At 35.6% G+C, this 21,613-nt stretch overlaps 1 protein-coding gene across 2 annotated transcripts in view; it reads left to right on the plus strand.

Annotated features, from left to right (window-relative positions):
* Window positions 1-21,613, plus strand: part of ADAMTS20 (ADAM metallopeptidase with thrombospondin type 1 motif 20) — a 218,532-nt gene that overhangs the window by 17,468 nt on the left and 179,451 nt on the right. For both annotated transcript variants that reach the window (XM_019960760.2, XM_019960761.2), the window contains exon 3: window positions 4,587-4,749. In XM_019960760.2, coding sequence (XP_019816319.2) covers window positions 4,587-4,749 — 163 coding nt within the window. The remainder of the gene's footprint in view (window positions 1-4,586; window positions 4,750-21,613) is intronic.

Genomic DNA, 21,613 nt, shown 5'->3' on the forward strand with positions numbered 1-21,613 from the left:
TTACCAAGAATGCCTGAACATTTAAATTTTTAACATTGAAAGAAATCATGCTAATCTCAGCCAAGTCTCTAAACTATTGTAACTTAAAAATATTAGAGAAAAAAAAAAAGATCAGTAATGTGTATATGGTGTGGGGAAATCAGGTACATTACCATGTTACAAAAATGTTTATTTCTGTAGATATGTGTTGAGTGCCTGCCATGTCTCAGGCAATGGTTTAGATTTTGGAACTGTAGAAATAGTAAAGACTTGGCTACTTTTATGTGGTAATAATTATGAATGTAGAGAAGAATTTATGACTATAATTACCTGAGTCATTTAAATAGCTTTGAGTGACTATTCAGTTAAAATAATGATTTAAATACATTATTAACAATGAAATTTAAAGCAACAATTTGAAAGTTATTATCCCTAAATAATTTAAGGATATTTACAATTAAGAAATGGAAATGAAGCCTCATTCACTAAAACTGTAGTTGTCATAGCATCCATAATTCAGTAGTTCATTTCTAAATTGGCTCTTCCCAGAAATATGCTTTTCTAAGTGGAAATTTGCCAAGTTTTACATGTAGGTAAACGTATATATTTGTCTTTGGAGGCATGATGAGTGCTTTTCACTGTCAAATGTAATGAGTACAGCGGGCTCCTGCCTGTTGAGCTTCTGCTGTTTATCCCTTGTTTGCAAATCTTCAGCCTCACTCTTCTCTGTCGCTTGAACCTGCCAAGCTTTTCCCCGTTACTGGGCCTTTCAGTCACTGCTCTTCTGTTTGCAGTGTTCTCCCAGAGTTTTCCATGGCTACCTCCTCATTATTCCAGCCTCAGCCCAGAGTGCCTCCATCTCTGGGATTCTGTCTCCCTGCCTTATTTTTTCTTTATTGCACCTATTACCACCAGGCATATTGCATTTTTTTAATCTGTCTTTTCCCTTATAAGTGTGATTTCTTTGAAAGCGGAAATTTTGTCACATTCACCTCTGTATGTCTAGTCCCTCGACCTCTGCCTGCTCTTTAAATATTTGTCAGCTGTTTTTTGGGTTTACCAGAATTGGTGTCCGATCACTAACACAGTGCACTGTATTAAGGCACAAACTATGGAGCCAGGCTACCTGGGTTCGCACCTTGATCCTGTTACTTACCAGGTGTAAGACCTGGACAAGGTGCTTTTACTGTTACTCCTTTGTCTCACCTGTAAAGTAAGGATAATAATAACTTGCCTCAGAGTTATTGGTAGGTGGAAATCAATGATGAATGTATATGAATGATATCTGCTGTATATTTCAGAATTAGTTACTGAGATAATGATAAATGCCTGTCCTCTATGATTTAGCCTCACCAAACTAGAGAAAGAGATCTATTTCCCTCCCCCACTATGTCTACAAGACCATTCTCTACATCTGTATCTCCATTCCTTCCCTGCAAATGGGTTCATGAATACCATTTTTCTAGATTCCGTACATATGTGTTAATACACTGTATTTGTTTCTCTCTGACTTCTTTACTCTGCATAGCAGGCTCTAGGTTCATCCACCTCACTAGAATTCACTCAAATTCATTTTTTATGGCTGAATAATATTCCATTATACACACGTACCACGTCTTCTTTATCCATTCATCTGCCGATGGACATTTAGGTTGTGTCCATGTCTTGACCATTGTAGGTAGAGCTGCTATGAACACTGGGGTACGTGTGTCTTTTTTGATTATGGTTTTTTCGGTGTATATGCTCAGTGGTGGTGTTGCTGAGTCATGTTTCATTTGTAAATTGAATTGCTTCTTCCATAATATCTTCTCATTGTTTTTTATATATATGAATACTGTTTAATCTGTATATTCTGTCACTAAAGTCACTTAGTTTTTATAGTAGTTTTTCACTTCTTATTTGTTAAGGTGTACATTGATGAAGATGACAGTTTTAACTCTTCTAATTTTTTGTTTCTAATCTTTTATCTAATTCTGTTATCTAGAACAGGTGATACTGGGCATCCTTGTATTCCTGACCTAAGTGGGAGTGCCTTTGTTACTCATGATACTGTCTTTGGGCTGTGATAGAATTTATCTTGTTTAGGGAGCATCTGTCTATTTATATTTTATTGATGTTTTTAAAATCAAGAATGTTGACTTTTTTCAAAAAGCTTGTGATTTTTTTTTTCACATTTGTGTAAGTAGCTATGATGAATTAAGATTTCAAATGTTGAACCATAGTTATATTCTTATGATAAACTCCATCTGGTCATTTTCAGATGGAGTTACTGACTTTTGTTTGCTTATATAATTTAGGATTTTAGCTTGATAGTCACACGTGAACTTGTCCTATATTTGTTTTGGTTTTTTTTGTAGTTGTTTTGCTTTTGTGCTGTCTTAACTAGGTTTTACCATGTGTTTACACTATTCATAAAAATAACTAGTGTTTTTTTTTCATATTTTGAAATGGTGAAAATAACAGTGGAATTATCTGCTCTTGCTAGGTTTGGTGGGATTCCTCTATGAAATTATCCAGGCCAGGAGTTTCTATGATGTAACTCTGGTATCTTTTTCTATTATTTGGTAGTAAAGAGGTTTGTTGGATTTTTACCATTTCTGAAGTCATTTTGATAAATAATATTTTCCCAGAAAATTATCTCTGTCATAAATTCTTCCTCTCACTGTCTGCCTTTCTGCTCTCCTTAGGCACTGACATCATGTAATCTTTCTCTTCCAGCTGCTGTACCATCACTGTCACCATAATTTAGGTTTTGTTACCTCCCTTCTGGGCTATAGCTTCTACCTTATAAATTCTAGTATTTTAACACACAGTGTCACTAGATTAAATTTTATTGCCTACAGTATTATTCATTCCTTTAATATATATTGTCCAATATGCTATGTGGTAGGCATGACAAGCATGCAGAGAAGACAGACAAAGCTCTATTCTCATGGACTTACATTTTGGTGAATGGTGTCAGACAAGTAACACATATAAGTAATAATCTATCAGGTAGTGATAAGCATTATGGAGAAAAATGAAACTGGATAGTGGGGATAGACATAGGAGGCTGGGTAGCATTTTAATACATAGAGTCATGAGTGTTGAGCAGGGACCTGAAACAAGTCATAGAGTGAGCCAGCTGGGAAAAGTGCTTGAGGCAGGTTTAGTAAGACATAGGTCCTGAGCTAGGAGAATAGTTGTCATATTTGGCAAAACCAATACAATATTGTAAAGTTAAAAAAAAAAAAAAAGAATAGCAAAGACATCAGGATTGGAGCTCTAGAATGAGCCACAGTGGAAGAGCAGAAGATGAAGTCAGAGCTCTTGGTTGTATGTGTGTTTGGAGGGATGGGGTGGTGGAAAGGAGTGGGCAGATCATGCAGGACATTGTGGACCATGATAAGGAATTTGTATCTTACTGAGTGATTTGAAAAGTTGTAATACTTTTTTTGTTTTTGTTCTTTTTTGAGAGCAACATGATCTCGACTAAAGACAAATTATTGTGGCTCCTCTGTAGAGACTGTAGAGGGCTATTGATGTAGTTCAGGAAGGAGAGAAAGTTAGATTAGTTCATGGATATAGTGGTAAAATTTGGGAGAAGTGGTTGGATTTCAATTATATCTTGAAGGTTGAGCCATTTAGATTTGCAGATGAATTGAATGTGAGATTTGAGAGAGAGCCATCCTTCATTTTTCTCAAAGGCTTTTGTCTGAGCAACCTGAATAATACTGTTGCCATTTATTGAAAGAGGGAGCATTGAAGAATAGCAGTTTGGACTGAAAATAAAGAGTTTGGCTTTGGACATTTGAGGTTGAGAATGCTACTGTTGATCTAAGTGGAGATGTCAAAAAGCAAGTTGCATATTGCATTCTGGAGTTCAGGTGACAGGTCTTTGTGAAAACTCTTCAATGGCTGTCAACTTCTCACAAATTTTAGATTGCTAGTATCACACTCGAGATCTTTTATCTGACCCTAGCCTTCCTTTTTGGAGAAGGCAATGGCACCCCACTCCAGTACTCTTGCCTGGAAAATCCCATGGACAGAGGAGCCTGGTGGGCTGCAGTCCATGGGGTCGCTAAGAGTTGGACACGACTGAGCGACTTCACTTTCATTTTTCACTTTCATGCATTGGAGAAGGAAACGGCAACCCACTCCAGTGTTCTTGCCTGGAGAATCCCAGGGACGGTGGAGCCTGGTGGGCTGCCGTCTATGGGGTCACACAGAGTTGGACACGACTGAAGCGACTTAGCAGCAGCAGCAGCAGCCTTCCTTTAAAGACTTGTCTCACACTATTACCTTACATAGACCAAGCCAAACAGGCTTTCTCACTTCTAGAATGTGCTAAACTTTTGGCTATTTTGATGCAGTTGCTTATGCTATTCTTTCTAGCTGAAATCCCTGTCATTTCAACTCTGTTTATTGGCATATTATTCATTCTCCGTGACTTTATACATAAGAAGAAGACATGAGCTAGGAAAGGAAACATTATGTTCAGTTGATGACTTTAGTGAATGAACTCCTGGCTATCTTGTTCTGTGTCCTCATTTTAACCTGTGGGACAGCACAACACTTTTTCTACTTAGTGACAGAAGAAAATTAATTTTTATTTTCTTTATTTCCAGATGGGAACATTTAAAGCACATGATGGTGAATATTTCTTAGAACCTATAATGAAGGCAGATGGGAGTGAACATGAAGATGATCATAACAAGCCACATCTTATATACAGACAGGAATTAAAGAGGAACTATTTTCTGCAGTCTCACAAGCCTTGTGATGTTTCAGGTAAACTGTGAAGTAAAACTTTTTATGGTAAAACTGTAATATTATTTTTATCTTTTTTAGTTTAGAATTTATGTATTTTCTTTAAATTTTGATATATGTGATATTTTAAACAAATTTTCTTGACCCGAGGGATCCATTAGAAATTTATCTATAGGCAATTTTGTTGTACATTAAGTTTACATTCAAAAAAGTATTCAGTAGAGTTAGCCTTTGAAAAACATGAGGGTTACTGATCCCCTGCCCAGTTGAAAATTCGTGTATAACTTTACAGTTAATGCTCCTTATATGCAGTTCTGCATCCATGGATTCAACCAATCATAAATTGCATAGTACTGTAGTAAGTATTTAGTGAGAAAAACTCACATAAAAGTGGACCTGTGCAATTCTAACCTGTGTTCAGAGTCCACTGTATTTGAGATTTGTAACAAAGAATCAGAAATTTTTTACTTTAATCTGTTAGTGATAGTAGTATGATTTTTCTCAGCAAAATTCAAATGACTGAAAAAACTGAACCTTAGTAACAATAACATGTTGCTCAACTTTACATACTTTTAAATTTGTATAAAGGAAATATTTCAGATAGTTTTCTGGGACTTTTTTTGCTCAGCATTGTTTCTAAGGGTTGGCCATGTTGGTACATGTAGCAGCTGTTCATTTTCATTGCGGGGTATATATCACAGTTCACATATCCATCTTCCTGTCAATGAACTTATGGGTTATTTGCCGTGTTTTGCTACTATAAAAAATGCTTCAGTGAAAATTCTCATCCTCATCTCTGTGTTTGAGTCCATCCAGAGTATACACATTGTTACTAGAGAATTCCACATTATTTTGCAAAGTGTTTTTTTTTTAATCAATTTTTATTTCCAGCAATATATGAGAGAAGTATGTTCCTCTTTTTTTTCCCTATAAAATTCAAACTAATGAAGATTATTCATGGTTTAGAACTTAGGAATTGATGATTTCTATAAACTGTAAGTCTGTTGCTAGTAGAATACTTGTATATTGCATAGAAGTTGTATTAAGAGCTGAGTCCTTCTAATATACATGAATCTTCATCATATCATTTTATGTCACTCTATGAAGAATGGTGAAAAGCACCTGCACTTACCATCAAAGTATAAAATCTAGACAAGAGTGGGATTAGAAAGGATTTATTTGAGATTGTAGGTGTCCGTGAACTATGGTTCCAAACAGTGCATTGCCATCTGTTTTGGGATATAATGATATGTAGGCCTTTGAAGGTTTTCCCTGGGAATGCACTTCTTAACCTTTGCTATTATATGAGTGCCATTTTGGAGTGGTTCTCACTGTGTCTAAGGCCGTGTTTTAAATCTATTGACATAATAGATGCCTTTCTTATGCTTTTAATATGAGCATAAGGGTTTCATTTTTATGGCTTCAAAGAAAACACAAATGGGTACAGCTCCACAATAGAATTCTACGGAAGGCAGCTTATGCTTGTTCTGATCCACCATTCACGAGCAGCTTGTTTAATGAATTGTTTAGCTTCTTAAGAAGAAAGCCACCAAGTAGACACTCTGAATGCGTAAATGTTTCACATAATGATATGCAGGGTTTTGCATTCACAATCTGTTCATTATCAGAAAGAGAATGGTTCAAGAAAAGCCAGACCCTTTTGTTTAAAAAAACAAAAAACAACAACAACAAAAAAAACCTTGTACTAAATTAGATTTGTTATAAAAACTACAAATAGCAAGCAAATAGAAAGCTATGAGTTTTAGTTTTCTTTTAATCATGATATATTTTCCCAAAATGTTTATCTACTAAAATGCTAAAGTAGTATCATTCTTTTCAATTCTTAAATTATCTACATTTTTAGGTATAATTAACATACATATTTTTAATCACTAAAAAGGCAACAATTAATGGCCTAAATAATTAGCTGATAATCATCATCCTGTTAGTAAAATGGAGAGTTGTAAATGTCATTAGTAAAATGTTATCAAAGGTTTTTTTCTTCGTCCCCAGTTCACACACCGCTGTTCTGTAATACTTGCAGGATCTTATATATTCTAAAAACATGAGGAGAATTCTTCACTTAGGTAGGCCTAAAGCTTTAACTTATGAACCAAAAGAATTAATTGGAAAAGGAAAAGCTATTTTTTCCCCATATTTCTCTTGATTTAAATTTATTTAAAATTCTAAAATGCTGTAATTCATAGTCGCTTCAGTCTTGATGGATTAAATTTTTTTTTACATCAGATTTCATCATGTGGCCATATGAATTATGTTTGGTAGCTGAACCGTAGCCATTGTAGATGCCAGGTTTCCAGGTAGATATCAGACATATTAGAAGTAAAATCCAGTGGAAATGGCCAAATAAGCTCATAAAACCCATGAGAGGAACAAACAACCACACAGTAACAAAATTAAAACCCAAGGGGGAGGGAAATCCTGAAAAGATTGATAGGAATGAAAATAACCCTCTGGATTCTGCTAAGTGTGGTTCTGCCATTACTCACTCTTCAAGGCAGATCAGAGCTGGTCTGTGTTCCTTCCTTATTCCCGTTCTGCCATCACTACTCTGTCTCTCTCTTCTCAGTGTCCTTTTCTTTCTTACCTTTCTTCCCATTTCTCTTCGTGGCTGTTATTGCTATTCCCATCTTCTAAGTTGAATATTTTTTAAAAGTGCACCTCTTGGCCACCGCTTTATACCACTTCTTACATAGTCTATGTGATTTTCTTTGTACTTCTCTAATTTTTAGCTACTAATTTAAATGATACAGAACTGAAACATGTTCATCTTCAGCTTGTCCTAAGATGAAATCTCAGGGTTACAACTGCCGGATGCCAGTGTTTTCTTGGATGTCCCAGGGTATCTTAGATTCAATACGTGTGAATCCAAAGTTACTCTCTCTTCCATCTCCCTTTTTACCTGCACTCCCCAAAAGAAGCCTGTATGTTTTTGGTGTTCAAATTTCTGTTGAAATTAAGCATATGCTATATGATGCAAACTTAACAAGTATTACTTTTTAAAGTCCTGTTCAGTTAACTAGAAAAGATTAATTTATATTTGAATAACAGATTATTTGCTTCAACCTTTAGGTTTTCTTTTTTGATTTGTTAATCAGCATTCTAAAGTTCATAAAAGTAGTTTATTTGCTTAAGTGGCTATTCTTCATCTTATTATACTAGCAATGTTCTTAAGTTCATTTTCATCCCAAGAAAAGAAAAATCCCAAACTGTGAAATTTGACCAACCTATTAAGATTTTGAGACTGTGAATGCTATGGAATAGAATATATCTATATCTATATATATCTTGTTGTTGTTTAGTCACTCAGTCGTGTCTGACTTTTTGTGACCCTATGGACTGTAGCTCGCCAGGCTCCTGTGTCCATGGGATTTCCCAAGCAAGAATACTGGAGTGGGTTGCTCTTTCCTTCTCCAGGGGATCTTCCCAACCCAGGGATCAAACCCGTGTTTTCTACATTGGCAGGCAGATTCTTTACTGCTGAGCTCCCAGGGAAGCCCATATATATATATATATATATATATATATATATATATATATATATATGGATGGATCTGTACTTTTCAAAGCACTCCTTATAGTCATGTGTCACTGTTCCTTAGAGTAATTCTGAGCTGTAATCATCCTTGGCTCATACATGTTTTCTGTGAGGGGAAGACCTAGTAGTAGTGTGACAATTATTTGTTCTATGCATATAGCATTATTTTATTAGCTGACCTATTTTGCCAATTGTGTGTTCTGCTTGCTATAATATTGAAATGTGCATGTATTCAATAATTCATTCCAAAGAGAAGGATCAGTCTGCCATTTTTGATACTTACTTTGTGTTGTCATTATTATGTCTGTGGCAGTTCCTAGAACTTTGAAATCCTATTTTATTTGTGAATTCTTATATTATCTAGTTTTACTTGTAATGAAGTTAATGATTCCCGTTGGGTGAATTGTGTTTTAAATGGGATATGAAGAAGGGAACCCACATGCTGGGAACCAGAGGATATGTTTAACCAGTCTGACAGGTGCATTTTGAAAATATGTATCATGGAAAGTCACTGTGATCCTTCATATTTTAACTGTGGTAACAACAGTTCTTTCCAGGAAGGACTACCAGAGGACTACCCACTCTTAAAAATTTAACAGTTTTTAAAAATCTTCCTTCCTCTGTATTGGGATTATATATTTCATACTCTGTCTTTAAACTAGAGAATGTTTTTCTGGTAGGAATAATGATCCATTCTTCTAGTTTTGAAGCGTAGTCTTTTTCTTGATGTTGTCTTTGTACTAACTTGGGAATGATGGGGAGAATTGTGCTTCTCAAGGTATAAAAGAAACAATCATAATTATAACCCCTAATTGAAGAGTAAACTACACCTGTGTCTTAAACATAATAGTGTCAAACCACTTCTTATGTTTCTGTTAAAGGTTTGCTTATCTCTCGCTGTAAAATTACAGCTTTTTTTTTGTTGCTAGGCATTCTGATGTCAACTTGTTCTGGTTCATGTGTTCATCAAATCTCTGTTGAGGTGAGACTGAAATTGTTAATCCTTCTTTGAAATGCACTGTGAGTCTGTGTTTCTCTTCCACCTCCATTAAGAATTTTTCTGTCTTTGTTTCAGATTGATACACTTCCTGTTTTGAAATTTCTTATGTAGTGTTCTTAGTCACTTTGCAACTTGATTGTTTTCTATGTGTTTTACCTTGACCATAATATAAGCCTCACTGCTAGAATTGAATACATCTCCATTTACCCTTTATTGTAGCAGTACTTGTTCTTCAGTGCTCTGTCTCCACCATATGTTTCCTTTGGCTTCTTTCATATTCTTAGTCACTTGTTCTTTAAAGAAATTTCTCCTTAATGTTTTCTCTACAGGGAGAGGTATCTCCTCAAATTTCTAAAAAAATCCCTTTGCTGTAAATATGTTTATTTAGATATTTAAGATGCTCTTCACTTATAGAGATAAAAATGTGAATGGAATTATTAGTTTTTAGCTCTTTTACTAACTATATCTTAGTATAGTTTCTTACTCTACTAAAAGTTGCTATTCATTTTACTTATAATTAGCATCCTACTCATTCTCCTATGGTTAACATACCTGCCCATGATTTTGTCAGATTAAGATCATGGACTTTTGAATTTCTGGCTCTGTAATATTCACGATTTAGGGGCTGCTGTATTTATTCTGCACATAATTAACACTATCTTGTATTGTTTTAAAATTTCTTATGTGCTCTGTTATCCTACATCTCAGTTTTAAGATTCTTTGTTTATGCTCCTTAAACTAAAGGGTTATATTTTATTTCATTTTTTATATTCCTCACAGCAACTAATACTATGTTATGCTTATAATACATGCCATGTAAATAGTTGAGAAATTGTTAGTACTAAAATAACTGTACTGCTTACAGATAGGTATGAAAGATGAGGTTCATTTAGAAGATGATTTGGGGCATCATACAAAGACAGTCTAACTCAGATATGAAAGTTGTAGAAGCTTACTGGAAAAAATAGCTCATTATCTGAAACCTAGAAGAAGAGTAGGGATTAGACAGGGAGATGATGAAAAGTATTCCATACAGAAGCAGGATGATCTAATACTGGGGAGGGTAAACAGGGGAATGTTCATGGAGGTCAGTACAAACTGGATTAGGGGTTTGGGCTTTACCTCAGCACTGATCCTGTAGATACTGAGAGTCATCTCCTCAAGTAGGTCAAACAAAGATCCTGATATGGGGTCTGATTATGTCCTTTGGCCTGACCTTGGTCTGAATTAATTGCTGTTATTGGGAGACAGAGATGTAATCAGCCACATCAGTCGGCTGGTAGGGTCAGGTGAGTGTAACTGGAACTATTGACTAAGTGAATAGATGGGGATAGATACCTGAAGAGAAATCGGGGACTGTTGTGAGAAGTTAGGTGAATAAATGTTAGAGAGGGGACACTGCAGAAACACAAGATGGGCAGTTATAATACTGGTGTCATAAAAATTGTTTGGTGCCTATGAGCACTGGCAAAGGAAAATGCCAACAACTGATAAATACAGAATGAAGAGAATATTTCTGACATTAACAGATTAGTAGCTGAACTTTGTGTTGAAATATACAGAATGAGTAGAGGACTGAGATATTAATAACTAAAATACAAGCTATGGTACAAGTAAGAGAACTAATAATTTTGTTCTTAGTGTAACACTGTCTAGAATTTTCAGTCAGTTCATTTTTTTCTGCTGTCATGGTATTCAATAATTTTGCATACATGCTAGCAAATTTGGATTTCCTGACCACTTCTCAGTTTTTTATTTTGGTGATGGAGAGAATCCAAATAGAAAGACCAAGATGATTATTCAGGTTATGACTTTTAAATTTGTGCCACAAGAAAATGGAAGAAATTTCTGAATTCTTTCTCTTTTACTATAGTAATACATTCACTACTAGCCCTAGGGGACTCCATTTATAGCATTCAGCAGGAAGGAGAAAATATATGATGTAGGGTCAATAAATAATAAGCATGTCTGTCTTGTGGTGTGCTAGAAGAAGAATGAAGAAGGGACGCAAGAAGAGTTCGGTGGTGAAATATGTGTGCAAATTTTCCCTGCTCCATGTTCTGGGGTGAGCTTAAATTGAATAAGTGGAGAAAAGAGCTGACTGCTAAGAGGAGACTCTGGTTCTTGTTTCACATCAGTAACTCTGGAGGATGAAGTCTCAATTTGCCCCTAATGTGGGTTTGTTTATTCATTTGTTCATTCATTTATAATGTATATATTTGAGCACCTCCTTCACTGATGCTACAGTGGTGCTGGGGCATTATAACTCATCCCTGTACAAGTACAATTGCTGTGAGCAGGGTGAGAGGGTAGAAGGAGATGAAGTAAACATCTATGGGAGGCTAGATCCTATGATGTAGGTGAATCCAGGTTGTGGGACCTGGAGATTTCACAAGGGGAGCTTCTTGGTGAAGCTAGTGAAAAGCTTCTAGGTTTCCTTCAAGGTCTTTGAAAGGGACTTTGTAAGTGAGAGATCGAAAGTTAAGCTATTTTAGATTCATGGTGAACCCGCTTCAACATGTAGGACATTGTAAGACACAATAATGGCTTTGGCTATAACTTCAGCACTGGAAGCCACTGTAGGATTTTGAACGTAGGAGTGACCTACCTGATCAGCCTGTTTTTTAAAGATATCACTCGGATTGTTGTAAGGAATCCTGCAACGCTAGCAGAAGGGCAGAAGCAAGGAAGGTTAAGAGGATATTGCAGTAATCAAGTTGATAAATGATGTCTTGAATTGGGGCAATAGCCATGAAGTTAGCCATGTGTACAGATACTGTGTACATCTTAATTGTCAAGCTGATAGGTGGAGTGAAGGTGGGGGTTGAGAGTAAAAATTGTCACATATTATTTATAAGTTTTATATTTGTTTGTTTTTCCTGAACAAATGGAAGAATTGTCATTTACCAAGACGGGGAAGTCTGTGGAAACCATGAATTAGAAGAGAATATCAAGAAATTAGCCTTTAGATATTTTAAATTTAAGATGCTAATTATATATCCAAAAGGAGAATAGTCAGGTAGGCAATGGAATATATGAGTTGGAAGATCAGTAAGGAGTCTAAGCTTGGGATAATAATTTTGAAGTCAGACCATATAAATGATGTTTTAAGATAGTTTGTATAAAATTGTGTAGGGAATGGATTAGATGCAGAAGAGAAAAAATCTGGACTGAACAATGAGGCATGTTGATTTTTAGCAGTTGTGGAGATGAGGAGAAAACTAGGAAGACTGAAAAGTAGGGAGATAATAAAAAAGCTGAGGCAATAGTGTCCCAATCTAAGTGATAAAAGATTTTTCAAAAGATAAGACTAATTGGCTAAATGTGCTGAGAATTCAAAGAACATGAAGATTTAGAACTGATTATTGGATTTTGCAAAGTAGAGATGATTGGTGACCCTAAGTATTGTGCTAATTGGAATGAGTTCCAGAATGTTTTCAGGAATAAAAATTCATAAAATTAAGGTATTATGAAGGAGACTTAGATTAACTATCTTGCGTTCTTGCCTGGAGAATCCCATGGACGGAGAAGCCTGGTAGGCTGCAGTCCATGGGGTTGCACAGAGCTGGACAGGACTGAAGCGACTTAGCAGCAGCAGCAGGCTTTGAGAGGACTAATCCTGTCAATGGTGAAAACTTTTGTAGAAAAAGTGATACATTAAGCTTTGGAATGCAGCATAAAATAAACTAAACTATATCTTTGAAATTAAGAGCTCAATTTATCCATTTCAAACTTTGATTTGTTCCTTTTGTCAAAATCCAGAAATAGTAAACTCAATAAAGTTTTTGAAAGCAGTGTAAATAAGTTTATTTCATGTAAATCAATTGAGATATTTCATAGGAATTTAAAACATTTTGCATAACATTTATTTTGAAAAGTGTTCATATATGTGGATCTGTTTTAGATATAATTTTTTTCTTCCATTGGCCTATTTATGATATTGTGCCAAGACAAAAAAAGCTAAAAACAGTCCTAAAAATATTATAGCTCTGTTATAAGTCTTGAAATGTGGTACAACAGATCCTTGATTTTATTCAAAATATGTTCAAGATTGTTTTGGCTATTCTTGATATATATATAGTTGATTTCTACAAAAGAATAAAAGGGATTTTTATTGGATTTAAATGGATTAATAGATCAATTTGAAGCATTGACATCTTTCCAGTATTATCTTCTAATCTATCCATATGACATATCCGTAAAGTCCTGCTTAATTTCTCATTTAATGTCTTCTAGATTTCTTTGTAGAAGTCTTGTATATGTGGATTCTTCCTGGGTATTTAGTCAGTTTTGACACTATTGTAAATGATAGAATTAAATTTTATCTTCTAATTATTATACATAAAATGTATAAATTTTATATATAACAATTTCATTTTCTAATTATTATACATAAAAATGCAGGCACATTTTTATATTAATCTTGTTCTGCTTATATATTCTGTTTATCTGTTTATACTGTTGGGTTTTGTATATGAAAATATAAGACAGTTTTCTTTCTTTCTTTGAAAGATTATTTCCATATTTTATTTCTTTTTTTGCCTTATTGCACTGACTAGGATTTCTAGAACAATGTTGAATGGAAATTGCAGTGATGAAAATTCTTGCCTCATTACCAGTTTTGGAATGAAAGCTTTTGATGTTTTCTGATGTGCACAATGTCTATAACAAAATGTTGCAGGTCTTTCTTAGGAAGAAAAATCAATTTTTATCTGATTAAGAAAGTTCCCCTAAACTCCTGCTTCATAAAGAAATTTTATTAAGAATGGATATTGAATTTTATCAAAACATTTTTTCCTTCATGTACCAAGGTGATCATATTTTCCCCCTTTGTTCAGTTACTTGATTCTCAAATGTCAAATCTGGCTTGGGTTCTTATCAGACTAGTTTTGGTAATATTTTCTTTAGAGTTTCTACATCTATGTTTATGAATGGATTTGGTTTGTAATTTTTCCCTTATTGCATAGAAAAGAGCAAGGAAGATGAAGGACTATTGAAAAGAATGATTAAAATGATGGACTATGAAATATAAGCTATATAGTCATTTGTCATATACTCACTTGATATTATTTTAGAATTACTCAAAAAGTAAAGAAGTAAATAATTCAATAGATTTTTGGAGAGCAATAAGTGTAAAATTTTCTATGTAAAGTATTAATTTACTAATCAGCCAGATTGTTCATTTTACAATTTTTTTTCTTCCAACACATGACTTAACTGCAAATGCTAGTGAAGTAAATTTTAATCTTTGATCGCTAGTATTGAGTCACATGATGCTTTTCTCATGAAGAAGATGCAAGATTCTAATTATTTTCAATTAAAATCTAATTCAGAATTGCAGCATTCAAAAAACAGCTCTGTTTAAAGACATCAAGACATGAGATTGTCTACTTTCACAATGTGTACAAATGTTGGGGAAAATTGCACAAGGATGGGCCAGGTTCTTGGCTGGTCCCAGCTGGTGTTCCTCTCTTTGTGAGGATCATTACTGGTAGAGTGAGAGCTGGGCCAGTGGTCAGGTCAGCGACAGACATCTGTTTCATGTGGAAAGCATCCAGTTCTCTGGACCTCCCCCAAGGAGGCTTCTTCCCTGTGCTTTTCTTCCTTGGAAGAGAGCCAGAAAACTGAAGATAAAAACTCCCTTCCCACTCTGATCTCATCTGCAGTTTGCAACTTCTTTTGCCTAATACAAATGTACCTAGATATAAAATAACTTCCTGGTGTACAATTGACAAAAATATTCTTTTAGAAAGTGGTAATTTGTTAAATTCTGAAGTGTAGCATAAGATAAACAAAATACCTGCTTGCAAATAAGAATTTGACTTATCAGTGATTTCAGAGTTTGATTTTATTCCCCCACTTTTGTTAGTAACTAAAAGAACTGGGCTTAATAAAAGCCTTTACAAAAGCAATGTGAATAAAAATTTAGTCTGTAATAAAGATGTTAATTACTGTTAAGATATTGCATAAAATTTTAATTTTTAACATTTTATGTTCATTTAATGACTGTCTTTTAATTAGAGCTCTGAGTTTTTCACTGTTAAATTTACTTTGGGAAATACCTTTAATATTTCTTTTTTTTAAAAAAATTAAGCAAATATTAAAGTTTCAAAGAATATTTCGTACAAGAAGTCTATTTTCAGCCAAAGCTGTTTCAGGAATTTTAGAGTCAGGAAGAGTGTGTGTGTATATATATATATATATATATATATATATATATAGTTTAAGAAATAAATTGTAATGACTGCAGTAACATTGGAATAAAGAAAAAGTTAAAGTATATCTTTGTGTTACATTTTATATTTTTATGAGTTATAACTTTATTTTCCAAAAAATCTGAGACATAAATCATAGTTAATAACACTACAGGAAGTGTAAGATTTTAAAGAGTTACTTAGTAATAGTGTGGAAAAATAGTATATCAGTTCAGGGATAGAGAAAATAGGGTGTGTGTGCATGCTCAGTCATGTCCAGCTCTTTGCAACCCTTGGACCATAGCCTACCTGGCTCCTCAGTCCATGGGATTTTCTAAGTAAGAATACTGAAGTGGGTTGCGATTTCCTCCTCCAGGGGATCTTCCCAGACCCAGGGATCAAATGGGCATCTCCTGCATTGAGGGCAGATTCTTTACTGCTGAGCCATCAGGGAAGATCCAAGTAGCATGTAATGCTTATAAATGCCTGCTTAGAACTAACTTTGTACTTTGGGAGGTGTTCTAGGATGCTTAGTAGTTAAAATTATCTCAAGGCAGTTCTGGAATGATTCCACATGAGGCAGATTGTCAGATAATATGGGGAAATGGAGCTCTAGGAGCAAGTCATGGAAAGTTTGGAAAGCAGAGGGAGTTATTTTATCTACTATTAAGTAATAGTAAGTGGCTGTGGTTCAGGAGTGGCTTGCCATGAAAGCTCATCTGAAAATAGGAAGACAAGACTAATGAGGTAGAATTCTCAATTGGTGTCTATTTTAATAGTGTTATGCTCTGTTCTAATTTCAGCAGTTGTGCACTCTTGCAAAATAAGCTCACTACATATCAATGAGATATGTAGTGTTCAGCATGAATTCTGAATAACTGACTTTTCTTTAAAGAATGAAATGTCACATTTCATTTACATGTTTAGTTGCTAAGGGTATAAATTTAACTCATTAAGATTTTCAGCATCTTTTCAAGCAGTTGTTATTATCAATATACAATATAACATTGTTATATCAATATATGTAATTGTACATTCAGATTCTTCTTACATTTGTATCATTTGATTAGTTTGTCTTAGTCTCACTTTTTTTTAGAATTTCTGAAAAGAGATAGGATTTTAAGACCTGAAAAGGCACTTCCTAAAATGCAAAGGGCAACACAAGTGGTCCTATTCTATGGAGGTTGGGGTGCAAAAAGCTGATAGGAGACAATGGATGTGTATTCCTCTCCATTTAACAAATCTTAAAGGTTTTGAATTTATGAATGAATGTATGCTTGTTTTTAACTCTTGATTTATGCAAGAATCCTGGATTCAGCTTATTAGAGAAATTGTCTTGTACATCTTCAGAGCTAGCCCCAAAGGTTGACTTTTGATAATGTGGAAGAAAGGATATTTACTCTGTAATATTTACCAGTGTGCCCTTTGCCCTGTCAGAACACACAGCAGAAGAAACTAGAATTTCTTGCTATATGTAGGATTAATGGGAGTAATTTGGGGGTTTCCAGTGTCCCCTTTTTTTTCTCCTTGAGGGCCACTAAAGTAAAAAGTAAAGTAAAAGATCAAGCTAAACCCTTTTATATCAGAATTTTAGCTCAACTCTATGGCTCTGTAATGCAAAGAAGACAAGACCCCATATTTTCATGCATATGACTAACTCCTCTTTTAATTTTGTAGGAGGCAGGATTTTCCATTATAACCTTAATTACTAAATTCTTAACATTCTGCATGAATTACCCACACTTGACCTTTAAAAGGGTCATGTGATGTGGAATTCAGATGTAATCATTGATATTGAGAAAATATGAATTCATCTCTTTGTTATGCCACTTATTTTTGGTGGCTGTTGAAATTTTATGTAACTTGTGTCACATGTCTCTCTTTTTAAAAGTACACTATAATAGTAGCTGATTCAGGGCTGTAATGAGGACTAATGATGTAATAATGCTTTTATATTTCGTGTTTCAGCTGGCCACAGGCAAGTCCATGATGTTCTGCACATTTATCACTAATAGATGGGGTTCTAATTATTAACTTGTGAACCTCTTTAAAATAAAGAATTATAAAGTGTTTTATAAGCAAATTCTTTAACAGGGGTTGATATTTCTAATATTGACAAATCAGAGAACTATAGATTTTTATGAATTTTTATATTATGGAATACTACTGTTTTAAAAAATATGTTCTGAAATTATATTTATAAGCTATGTTAGCATGTACAGTTTACTTGACCCTCCTGTTCCTTGCTTTCTTCAAATAAAGATAATCAAAATACCCACCTTATAAAGTTGTTAATAATGAGATAATTTACAAATACCTGATACATAATAAGCATTCATTGAATATTATGTTTGCCATTATTGTTGCTAGTAATATTAAGAAGAAAACTCAATAGGGTTGCAATATAGGACATATACTAGATCCAGAAAGCAATTTAAATCATGAGAAAATATAATTGAGATTTCACAGTATATGTAATATGATCGTCTTTTATTTCAAGGCACACTCAGTTCTTTGAGCTGAGAGTCCTATTGAGTATTTAACAAGTAGTTTGAAATATTGAAAGTCTAGAATGAGCTTCATGTGATTTCATGCTTGTTTTTAAAATGGATGATTACGTGCTGTTGGAGAATGTAAAATTTGTTTACTCATCTGGTTAAATACAGAGCAGGAATATCAATTCCAGCCTCAGCCCAGAGACCAGAATGAATGTTGTACTTGATATGTTCTTTTTTTTTTAATTCCAGTATAATTGCCTTACAATATTGTGTTAGTTTCTGCTGTACAGTAAAATGAATCAGCTTTAGGTATATATTTATGCCCTCCCTCTTGAACCTCCTTCCCACCCACTCCCTTAGGTCATCAGAGAGCACCAAGCTGTGCTATACACGGCATGTTCTCACTAGTTACCTGTTTTACATACTATTTGACAGAAATCACAGCAAGGCTCTTTTAGACCCACCTCCTAGAGTAAGAAACAAAAAAAACCAAAAATAAACAAATGGGATCTAATTAAACTTAAAAGCTTTTTTATAGCAAAGGAAACCATAAACAAGACAAAAAGACAACCCTCAGAATGGGAGAAACCATTTGCACATGAAGCAGCTGACAACTGATTGGATTACCCCTACTCTGATGTGCTCCTCTGATAAATTTATTGTCTTGTTCCTCATTATATTCCTTTCTTCCATCTCCCTCCTTCTATCTTCCTTTTTTCTATCTCACTTCCAAATTTATCATCCTCACTTTCTTCCTCATTCTCCTTTTCCTTTCTTTCCACGAACATTTATTCAGTTCAGTTCAGTTCAGTTCAATCGCTCAGTTGTGTCCGACTCTTTGCGACCCCATGAATCGCAGCACACGAGGCCTCCCTGTCCATCAACAACTCCCGGAGTTCGCTGAGACTCACGTCCATCGAGTCAGTGATGCCATCCAGCCATCTCATCCTCTCTCGTCCCCTTCTCCTCCTGCCCCCAATCCCTCTCAGCATCAGAGTCTTTTCCAATGAGTCAACTCTTCGCATGACGTGGCCAAAGTACTGGAGTTTCAGCTTTAGCATCATTCCCTCCAAAGAAATCCCAGGGCTGATCTCCTTCAGAATGGACTGGTTGGATCTCCTTGCAGTCCAAGGGACTCTCAAGAGTCTACTCCAACACCACAGTTCAAAAGCATCAATTCTTTGGCGCTCAGCCTTCTTCACAGTCCAACTCTCACATCCATACATGACCACAAGAAAAACCATAGCCTTGACTAGATGGACCTTTGTTGGCAAAGTAATGTCTCTGCTTTTGAAAATGCTATCTAGGTTGGTTATAACTTTCCTTCCAAGGAGTAAGCGTCTTTTAATTTCATGGCTGCAGTCACCATCTGCAGTGATTTTGGAGCCCCCAAAAATAAAGTCTGACACTGTTTCCACTGTTTCCCCATCTATTTGCCATGAAGTGATGGGACCGGATGCCATGATCTTCGTTTTCTGAATGTTGAGCTTTAAGCCGACTTTTTCACTCTCCAGTTTCACTTTCATCAAGAGGCTTTTGAGTTCCTCTTCACTTTCTGCCATAAGGGTGGTGTCATCTGCATATCTGAGGTTATTGATATTTCTCCCAGCAATCTTGATTCCAGCTTGTGTTTCTTGCAGCCCAGCATTTCTCATGATGTACTCTGCATATAAGTTAAATAAGCAGGGTGACAATATACAGCCTTGACGTACTTCTTTTCCAATTTGGAACCAATCTGTTGTTCCATGTCCAGTTCTAACTGTTGCTTCCTGACATGCATACAGATTTCTCAAGAGGCAGATCAGGTGGTCTGGTATTCCCATCTCTTTCAGAATTTTCCACAGTTTATTGTAATCCACACAGTCAAAGGCTTTGGCGTAGTCAATAAAGCAGAAATAGATGTTTTTCTGGAACTCTCTTGCTTTTTCTATGATCCAGCGGATGTTGGCAATTTGATCTCTGGTTCCTCTGCCTTTTCTAAAACCAGCTTCAACATCAGGAAGTTCACGGTTCATGTATTGCTGAAGCCTAGCTTGGAGAATTTTGAGCATTACTTTACTAGCGTGTGAGATGAGTGCAATTGCGCGGTAGTCTGAGCATTCTTTGGCATTGCCTTTCTTTGGGATTGGAATGAAAACTGACCTTTTCCAGTCCTGTGGCCACTGCTGAGTTTTCCAAATTTGCTGGCATATTGAGTGCAGCACTTTCACAGCATCATCTTTCAGGATTTGGAATAGCTCCACTGGAATTCCATCACCTCCACTAGCTTTGTTCGTAGTGATGCTTTCTAAGGCCCACTTGACTTCACATTCCAGGATGTCTAGCTGTAGGTCAGTGATCACACCATCGTGATTATCTGGGTTGTGAAGATCTTTTTTTGTACAGTTCTTCTGTGTATTCTTGCCATCTCTTCTTAATATCTTCTGCTTCTGTTAGGTCCATACCTTTCCTGTCCTTTATCGAGCCCATCTTTGCATTAAATATCCCCTTGGTATCTCTAATTTTCTTGAAGAGATCTCTAGTCTTTCCCATTTTGTTGTTTTCCTCTATTTCTTTGCATTGATCGCTGAGGAAGGTTTTCTTATCTCTTCTTGCTATTCTTTGGAACTCTGCATTCGGATGCTTATATCTTTCCTTTTCTCCTTTGCTTTTTGCTTCTCTTCTTTTCACAGCTATTTGTAAGGCCTCCCCAGACAGCCATTTTGCTTTTTTGCATTTCTTTTCCATGGGGATGGTCTTGATCCCTGAACATTTATTAAGCATATCCAAAGGGCAGAACATACTGCCCAGCAGTGTTTTTAGGCCTTGACAGAGTATATTGCTTGATAGTAGTGGGGATGATGGGCTGATGGGGAGGGGCTTGGGACTTCATCTTATCAGCAAAGAAGATCAATCGTAATTTCTTGAATAAGGATGAGATGAAAAGGATAGTCCTAAAAATGAATCATTTTGGATACAAATGAAGGGTGAATCAGCCGGAGAAGAGACTGATGATGATAGTGGGATCATTCAAGAGATAGTTTGTGTCTTATTTTAATTTACTATTCAAGCAGGCCTTAAGAAGTCAAGTGTGCCTTAAGAAGCATCACTTCGAACAAAGCTAGTGAACGTGATGGGAGTAGTTGAGCTATTTCAAATCCTAATAGTTGATGCTGTAAAAGTGCTACACTCAATATGCCAGCAAATTTGGAAAACTCAGCAGTGGCCACAAGACTGGAAAAGGTCAGTTTTCATTCTAATTTCAAAGAAAGGCAGTGCCAAAGAATGCTCAAACTACTGCACAATTGCACTCATCTCACATGCTAGCAATGAGCTTCCTTAGTGGCTCAGATGGTAAAGCGTCTGGCTGCAATATGGGAAACCTGGGTTTGATCCCTGGGTTGGGAAGATGTCCTGGAGAAGGAAATGGCAACCCACTCTAGTTTTTCTGCCTGGAGAATCCCAGGGACGGAGGAGCCTGGTAGGCTACAGTCCATGGGGTGGTAAAGAGTCGGACACAACTGAGTGACTTCACTTCACACGCTAGCAAAGTAATGTTCAAAATTCTCCAAGCCAAGCTTTAACAGTACATGAACCATGAATTTCTGGATGTTTAAGCTGGATTTAGAAAAGAGGAACCAGAGATCAAATTGCCAAC

Source organism: Bos indicus, chromosome 5 (genome assembly GCF_029378745.1).
Source record: "Bos indicus isolate NIAB-ARS_2022 breed Sahiwal x Tharparkar chromosome 5, NIAB-ARS_B.indTharparkar_mat_pri_1.0, whole genome shotgun sequence".
NCBI lineage: Eukaryota > Metazoa > Chordata > Mammalia > Artiodactyla > Bovidae > Bos > Bos indicus.